The sequence below is a fragment of the Euprymna scolopes genome, chromosome 8, assembly GCF_053919585.1.
Source record: "Euprymna scolopes isolate OS-2025 chromosome 8, ASM5391958v1, whole genome shotgun sequence".
NCBI classification, from domain to species: Eukaryota; Metazoa; Mollusca; class Cephalopoda; order Sepiida; family Sepiolidae; genus Euprymna; species Euprymna scolopes.
In genome coordinates this window covers 96,822,129-96,831,478 of record NC_136489.1, presented here as the reverse complement: position 1 = coordinate 96,831,478, position 9,350 = coordinate 96,822,129, and the positions used below count along the sequence as shown (strand labels likewise).

Here is a 9,350-nt window from a genome sequence, read left to right as displayed (position 1 = left end):
TAGTATGATCCTTTTCCTTTTTGTTCTATACAATTTCTGACACGCAGCTTAAGGGCCACGGTATTTATTGACTATACGGTTTTCCAGAAAAGTACCTTTCATTTCGACAGTTTAAACGCTTCGATATGCCTTTTAATTTTACCGCTAAACATTTACGTAAAACATTATAACTGGTCCAAAGAAATTACGGACATCGATACGTACTACACAGTTTACAGCTTGCTTAATAACATTAGTTTGCGTGGTACATAATTGGGCATTTTGAAAAATATTTCGATATAATAAATGGTATTATTACTTTCTTTAGAGGATATATACTTCTATACTTATTGCATAAAATCTACACTTATTCCCAGGAATAGAATCAGTTAAAATGCCGGATCCCTTTCAGGGCTCTAACAGATACGTACTTATGCAGATTACAGACCGTACTGAAGGAATAATGTTATTTTTTTACCCACTTTTAACATGGGAGACACTTAATTTTACTTGAACATAATATTTAAAATATAGTACGGTCTGTATTATGCATACGTACAAAACACGTGTTGCACTATAACATCTACACCAACTTAGCGAACACTACGGTGGTCATGTAACGGCAAGTAACCTCGATAAAACAACAATCTAAACAGTAACCACTAGCGTCAACAATTACAAGTGGGTTTCACTGGCTGCCATTGCCAGACAATGCACGATAGTAGAAGCCAGATGTTTTTATTCTGGCCAGGCCAGTGTTCACAATTTTTCTAGAGCAAACACTGGCTACCACTAGCAACCGTTGACATCTATCAGTGTGATTTTCATTTCAGTTTATCCATAGTCAATAGTTTACGCGACTCATACACAACAATACAGTACAGAATCATATGTATTTTGGGTTTTAGGGGAGGAAGCTTCACTGTAACTGTTCAGGCTTTGGGTCAGTTTTTCACCGGGAAACACCGGTACACGGATGCTGCTAGTGTTTTAATGAAATCTAAATAGCTCAGTTCGTTGAACACCAGACTGAAGATCTCACGGTTTTGATTTCGATTTCTGTTCATAGCATACGCTTTATTTGTTATGAATTTCTTATTTAGTATTAATTTAATATGTTCCATTTCTCAAATTAATTTAAGATATTCGTTTTAAAAACAATTGTGATTGACGGGCAGCCTCTTATATTATGAGTGGATAAGTTGTTTTGGACTATTGCTTCAAGTCGATAAAATAATCGGAAACTGTTATTGCTTCAAGTTAATTACATATTCGTAAACTGTAAACTATGAATATACATTTCCATTAAACCTAATGTAAAAATAAAATAGAGAATACGAGTTCTTTTTTTTAATGTTTTCACGCAATAAAGAAAATCTGAAACTGCATCTATATACGGAGATGCTATAACAAATTGAACCGGACATTTAAAATGATATGTCCACTTATAAAGTTGAATGAAAAATCCATTTTCTCTTTTTTGAAATATAATAAAAATAACAAGTTAAACCCTATGCGTAGTAATAGTAGTAGCTATCTTAATTTGAGAGATGTCTTATTAAAAAGAAACAACCAATATTGGAGAGGTATTTATTTTTAAATCTCACCCTTGCTTTTAACCCCAAACCTTTTTCACTGTGGTTGTACCTACTAGCTAACAAGGATCTATTGAAATTTTGTGAGGGGCCAACACCAGGATCTGTCGTGCTTTGGCCGTCTTCGTCTATACGCATGACGTGTCAAATTTATCGACTGAGCTTTACAACGTTGCATCTGAGCATGTGCAATCATTGGTGTGTTCGATTTTAAACCTCTCCAGATTTCATACGCAATTATTGGGCCTGGCTGCTTCCTGTACCTAGTTAAAAAAAACTACAATATTGCTGATATAAAAAAAAATAGTAACCACCAACGATTTTATGCAGATCTAATAATCTTGAGGCACGATTTTGTGATGTTGTACAGAAGTTTGATTCGCTCACTAACAGAATTTAATCAATCTCATCGACTGTCAAATTTAAGAGCATGGTTAAGTGGGACTATTGACTGAATCGAGATGCGTTTGGAACGAATGCTAAAAAGAAAAGGGCCTGGATAGCGTACCCTCTTTATTTCTCCGCTTTGTTTGGCTTCGCTCCCTTCCTCACTTTCTAAAGCAAGTTAGTTTTCACAGGAACTTGTTAACTTAAAATATTTTGAACCGATAAAAATTGTTTTAAACAATAAAAGTAACACATTGACCAGCCGAGGCGCACTTAGAAACTCCAGTAAAACGAGTAAATAAATAATCTAAAACTATAGTGATATTCTCCGGAATTTACAAGCCGGAAGGAACTGAAGGGTCTAAAAATGTACCTCTCTGGGTCTTTGTTCGGAGAAGGAGGAAAGGAATTTTTAACGGCTGGCATGCAAGCCTTCATCAGCTTGCACATATATACACACACTAACAGGAACAAGGTAAACTAACACATATGCACAATGACACACTGCCAAATACTCACATACGTATATTACTTACACATATTATTCACACTATGAACATTTTGATCTGTGGCTATTTACTTAAATTTTTGGACCAAACACTAGTATGTATAAATGAATGCCTATTGATTAAAAATAACTTTTCTATTTTTATAAAATGATGGATATAAAAATGTCTTATACTAAAATTTTTATTTTCATTTTGCATTCATAAAACTCTGTTTATGTTTTAGTTACCACTTTCTAACTGGTGACCCTAATCTTCTTTCAACGTTTCATTTATTTTTATTCTTATATGCATTTAATAATATAAAGGACTGCGTAAAAGGTGGGAACCTGTTGTATAACCACATGCTTCAAAGACAAGCAAAATAAGAAGGACTGAAACTGACCGGTGAATATGACTAACTATAGAAATGTCTCATTCGAAAATGCGACATTGGATTTATACACATTAATATGTAATTGCAACATTTCGGATATAATCATTAACTTGCAACAATTTCCAAGCTACAAACCGGAAACGGTTTTAATGATAAATACCACAATTCTTAGGATAAAAGAGCGTTGTAATTCTGATGCGTTTTTGTGTTTTTGTCTTTCCTGTGGTTAAAACAACCAGATGATAAATTTGGCACACTGCTGACAAAAACTCGCTACTCCAAATCTCGACACTCTGCTATCAAAAACTCTACTCCAAATCTCAACTCTAGAACACAACGCACTACTGATAACACTTGCTACTCTGACATCTAAATCCAAAATCAACCCAATCTCTGCAAAACCAGGCCTTTTATATCCAACCGGGAGCATCTCATTTGACCGGAAGCATCTCATTTGCATGTTAAGTGACAATATCGTAAGCATATAAATAGAACATTTTTTTATTCATTCTTTTTGTCTACACGGAGCTTTACAGACTTCACCCAAAAAGGTTTGTACTTATTTTTTAAATGTTTAATTGAAAAAGAACAACTTATTTTGCCTCTGGTAGCATTTTAGACCATATTTTCAACAGTAAGCGATTAAGAATTTAAATTGTGGGAAAAGAGCTAATAAGAGTATGGAATCACTAGGAAGAGATGTTTCGAGGAGAAACTCGGAGGACTAGCATTGTTGTTATCAGCACCGGAACTTTTATAACAACGTGCTGTAATTGACGCCCCACGTTAGCTCTTAACATTTCACCAGTTGATCATTGTGTTTCAGTTCAGTAAAACCTTCAGAAACACCCTCAAAAGCCAAAAACTCCTAGAGAATTTCTTTAATAACACAGGTTTGTGTTTAAAACACATAAAACCGAAAATTAAATTAACAGAATTTTTTTAAAAAGTGCTCTGAGCCAACACTGGTACATGGTACATTAGATAAATAGTTGGTTTGGTTGTTTTGTTTTACGGCACATCAACCCTTTTCAGTCATTTTGGAAAAAAAGGTTTTGTACTTGAAATTATTTATATCTTCAGATATTTATTCCTGGTGTTGACTTTGGTTGTTTGGTTGTTGTGAATGGTTGTTGTGAACCCTTAAACTGGGCACTTGGGAATGCTTGAATACCGTAATGCCAGTGCAAGCAGATTGGGTTGACCATCATCTGATGGGTTGAGGGTACGGGATAGACAGTTCCTGGCTGCTGTTCCCGACTGGTAGTACAGAAGCCCTAACTCTTTGGTAGCGCTTAGAGCGGCTGTTCCATCAACAGTTGTATAATATCTGGATGTTTGTAGTGCCATGTCGCGCAAGGAAAGGGACCCTGCACTCATCCCCGGTTATCCTGACGCCACAACCCTAGTAGATGGAAGGACAACTGATGATCTGCCCGTGTTGCATGTCTTGTATTCTGCATAATCACTGGCTCAGCACCCCTTACCTAAACTGAAACTCTTAAAAATAAAAATGACAGTACAACAGGCCAAAACTCAAACAAAGACAACCTGCATTCTCCCTTGAGGGTCGCATTTACGAACATCCGTGGGCTTAGAACTAATTTAAATGATGTTGAAGCATTTCTCCTAACAAACACCTCGGATATCTTAGCACTAAGTGAGACTAACCTACACTCCTGCATCCCCTCCAACTACTTTAAAATGCCCGGATACCTCCCACTCTGCCGTAAGGACTCTGACAGACATATGCATGGGCTTGGAGTCTACATTCAAAACACCCCCCTTAACTAGAGAAACTAAACTAGAATCGGACGATGAAGCCTTTATATGCTTTAGACTTAACATGCAACACAACATTTGCTACTTTTATTTTCACTACCGCTCTCCCCCGACCCAGGACTGTACCCTAATAAACAAAGTCTTTGACAGCATAGATACAGCACTTTCCCTCGACACTAGCGCACAAGTTCATGTATTTGGTGACTTCAATGTCCACCACAGCAACTGGCTTGGATTTTCTACTTACACAGACGCAGCTGGTACCACAACACGTAACTTCTCTGTATCTCATTCCTTATCACAGATGGTTACGTTTCTAACCCGTTTCCCAGACCAGCAAGAACAACACGCATCACTTCTAGATCTGTTTATGACCATAGTTCACGATGATTGTATAACGAATGCCCACAGCCCTCTTGGGAACGCCGATCATGCAGTGGCAATGGGGGGAAATCGCCCTAAACTCTAGAGCCAAAACTGAAGAGCCACTGCTCAAAACAACGAGATATTATAAAAAAGGCTGACTGGGAAGCAATCAGGGACCTCATCAGGAACACTCCATGGCAAAATATATTTTCCCTTTCTGCTGAACATTGCACAAATGAAACCACTGAATGATTCAAAGCGGCAATTGAAGCACATGTTCTCACATGCAAATTCTATAGCAAACCCCACTCTCCCCAACGGTTCACTTCAACTTGTGCAGCTGCCATAGTGCAAAGGCAGCATGCGTACCGCAAATTTAACCGACATAAGTCCAGTTCAAAACAGACAAAAGTACATAGAAGCCAGAAATAACTGTAAGAAAGAAATAGCGACAGCTAAGAGAGAATTTACTGAAACCACCCAAAAACGCATCGAAGCACAGAAATTAGGAACCTGAGACTTCTGGAAAATCTACAACAGTGTAGTAAATAATGGGCAATCAACAATCCATCCACTATCCAACAATCATCAGGTTGTTTGCTCAGCAACTGAGAAGGCTAACATGCTTGCCAGACGGTTTGCCTCCAACTCCACACTGGACTCTGCTAATTACATAACATAATTAGATCCCTCTTAGATAAGAGAAAAATCCAGGTTGTCCTTGACGGTCGCACATCTAAACAATATGATATAAATGCGGAAGTGCCTAATATTCATAAATTACCTCCCTGATAAAATTGTCTGTGAGATGGGTATGTATGGTGACAACACAGCGCTCTATAACAGACACGACAGGAAAACAAATGAATACATATCTAAAGAAATGGCAGAAACACTAGAGGAAGACCTCCGTTCCGTAATGGAATGGGGACAAAAATGGACGGTCACATTCAATGCTGCCAAGACTAAACTTGTTTCCTTCAATAATTACAAGAAACCTTCCCTACCGCCAATAGCAATGGCCAAAGACTCTTTATCTGAAAGTACATCTTTTAAACTCCTCAGCCTAACGTTCACAGGAAACATGAGTTGGAACAATTAGATTGAGAACATTGCCAGGACTGCTGCGAAGAAGGTGGGTTCTCTCTACCGTGCTAGAAAGCTATTAACGCCTGAAAGTATCCTATACCTCTATAAGGCCACCATTCGCCCATGTATTGAGTATTGTTGTCATATTTGGGCTGGTGCATCTGCCACTAGTCTCTCGCTCATAGACAAGGTTCAAAAGAGAGTCGCCAATCTGATAGGTCCTGAACTGTCAGCTAAACTTCAGTCTCTGTCACATCGACGAAACGTTTCATCCCTCTGCCTGTTCTACAAGTACTTTAACGACGAATGCTCTGACGAACTGCAAGCACTTGTACCCCCTCGACGTAAATACACCCAACAAACCCGACAAGCAGCTAAATCACACCCTTCACAGTAGAGATTCCTAGATGCAAGAGAGCCTTTCCTGCTTCCCCGACTGTACTGACATGCAGAAGTTCAAGTGCAATGTGAACCGACATCTTGCTGCCCAACTTCCTACACAGTACCCCTGATGCTTATGTCCCCAATAGTAGCCCCTACAACAAAGTGGCAATGTGCCTTGTTTGGGGTGAAAATGTAATAAAATAACAAATAAAAAAATATGGATTATCTCGTATTCGATAACCCATACTACAAAAGTTGTACATTTCGGCTTGTCACGTAGACGAGTAGTAAGATTCTTAATTGAATAAAAGATTACTAGGCGGAATCTCTTGTCCTGTTTTCATTATATCGGTGTTACGACATATCAACCTTTTACGGGTTCAATCATTTTGAAAAATGGTTTTTATTTTTCAAGCTCATTTTATCTTCAAATATTTATTCATGGAGTTTAGTGAAAAGAAAAAGAACAATAGCATTAATGTTTGGTCATTTAAGTCAGAAAGCCAATATTTTTGAACAGCTTGATCTAGTAGCACCTGGATATCATATGAATCTATGTATCTATAAAAGTGAGAATCAATCTATATTCTCAACGAATTGTTGATCTACAGACTTGCAATTTGATATATATTATAATCAGGCATGTGGAAAACTTTCATCGGTTTTTATCCGAAAGAACGGCTGCTAAGGGGTAAAAATTGAAATGTTGGCGGTCGTCGGATTTTTTCTGTTTTCAATTGTTTCACGAATGTGCATACAAGGCCGTGAAACATGACAGCTTCTTTATGTTAATAAGAAGGTTTTTAAAATACTTTCTAAAGGTAGTGTCAATCTGGTCTGATGGTTATCGTACTTTAGGTCTTGGTTTCAATCTCTATTTTATTTTACTTACAATGAGTAAACCGTCCAGAAATACGTAATGCTCGCATATTGAACCGTCCCTCTAAGTAATCCAAGTTACAAAACTCCCACTAATGTTTACTATGCTAAAATCACTAGAGGATAGTGCATTACATCATCATAATCTAACCATTAGCACATCTTAAATTAATCCAACAGATAGTTGAATTATTATGTCATACTCATCTCACCATAATGTCATTGTATATTTCAGACCTCCATCATTTTGGATTAATAAAGTTGTTGTCCGAAAATAGCATTGATCTGCTTATTTATGATGGAGGTACAGTAACACCTATAATGGACAGATTCCACCAACTGGGAGACCACTAGACCAACATCATCGCCAGCAGGATGCCAGTGGTAAAATTCCCGATTCCCGACTGCGACTTCGAGACAGCTGATCTTGACGCAGCAATTGTGGCAGCACTCCTGACAACTCATGCGCTAGTACACACCACAACTCCCGCAAGTACTGCAAGCTACAACAAGGTAGAAAAAGTCAAACGACCTACCATCTCATCAGCTGGTACAAGTGAGGACTGGTCATACTTCCTATCACGATGGAATGATTATGTCGAAGCCACCAAAATCAAGAACAAAGAACTCGTAATCCAACTGTTAGAGTGCTGTGATGAAACTTTGCGCAGAGACCTTACAAGATCAACTGGCGGCTCCCTGACAGGAAAATCTCAGGATGTTCTAACAGCCATGAGAGCCCTGGCAGTGCGTGAGGAAAACACAATGGTGGCTCGGGCTATGCTGAACAATATGACACAAGATCGCGAAGAAACTGTGCGCTCATTTAGTGCTCGTCTCCGTGGACAAGCAGGAGTATGCAAATTCCTAATACCGTGCCCCAGCTGCAGCCATGAAGTCAACTACACAGATGCAATCCTGCGTGATGTGCTTATTCGTGGACTCAATGACCCTGACATTCAGCTAGACCTCCTTGGGGTCAGAAGTGAGAGCATGACCCTTGAAGACACTTTTCAGTTCGTTGAAGCCAAGAAATCTGGAAAACGCTCTGCATCCAAACTACTTGATTCCCAAGGGGCCGAAGCAGCTAGCAGCACATATCGTTGCAACAGAAATGCTGCACGTGTTGTAACCAAGAAAACAGTACAACAAGAAACGGCATGCACTTATTGTGGAAAGATAGGTCACGGTGCCAGAGCAACCTTCCAACTTCGCAAGAAAGAGTGTCCCGCATACGGTCAGACCTGCAACAACTGCGGAAGAATGAACCACTTTGAGGCTGTGTGCAGAGGCAAACAGAAAGTGACGGACACTAAGACTGAACACGAAGGTGCTGTATTTGACTCCCTCTGTGCTGCAACTAGTCACGATAAAAACTGACAGACATGTTGTCCATCTAGACCATCACCTATACAATCAGCTATCAGACACCTGGGTGCGCCAGTCATCACAGCCTCAACCTTTCATTCGAACGACTGTTTGTATTGATCCCAAAGACTACGACCACTTCGGCATAAACCCAAAGACCACACCAAAGCCAAAGACAACTACTATCACTGCTATGGCTGACACAAGCTGCCAAAGTTGCCTAGCCGGTATCAAAGTGCTTCATCGACTCAGTATTTCAGAGAAACACTTAATTCCCGTGACAATGAAGATGCATGCTGCTAACAATGTCGGCATAAGAATTCTTGGAGCAGCCATTCTCCACATCTCCGGCAAAGGAACCAGAGGGGAAACCTACGAAACGCCCCAAGTTGTGTACGTGACTGACAAATCCGACAAAATGTTTCTAAGCAGAGAAGCATGTGCAGCACTTGGCATGATTACATATAACTTCCCAACCATCGGTGAATCACAGAGCAACAGTCAAGCAGCAATGAACACTATCAGCCAATGTGTGGTTCCCCCATGTCTACAGGAAGATAATAACAACCCAGCACCACAAATCCAGCTACAATCAACATCTCCTCAAGACACTATGTCTACCTCATGCAAGGAGAGTGA

At 39.2% G+C, this 9,350-nt stretch overlaps 1 protein-coding gene across 1 annotated transcript; it reads left to right on the top strand.

The window, feature by feature from the left end:
* Positions 1–7,718: 7,718 nt before the first annotated feature.
* Positions 7,719–8,723, top strand: LOC145283918 (uncharacterized). Its single transcript, XM_080133020.1, has one exon. It carries the CDS (start codon positions 7,719–7,721, stop codon positions 8,721–8,723), a length of 1,005 nt encoding a protein of 334 aa, XP_079989146.1.
* Positions 8,724–9,350: the final 627 nt, after the last annotated feature.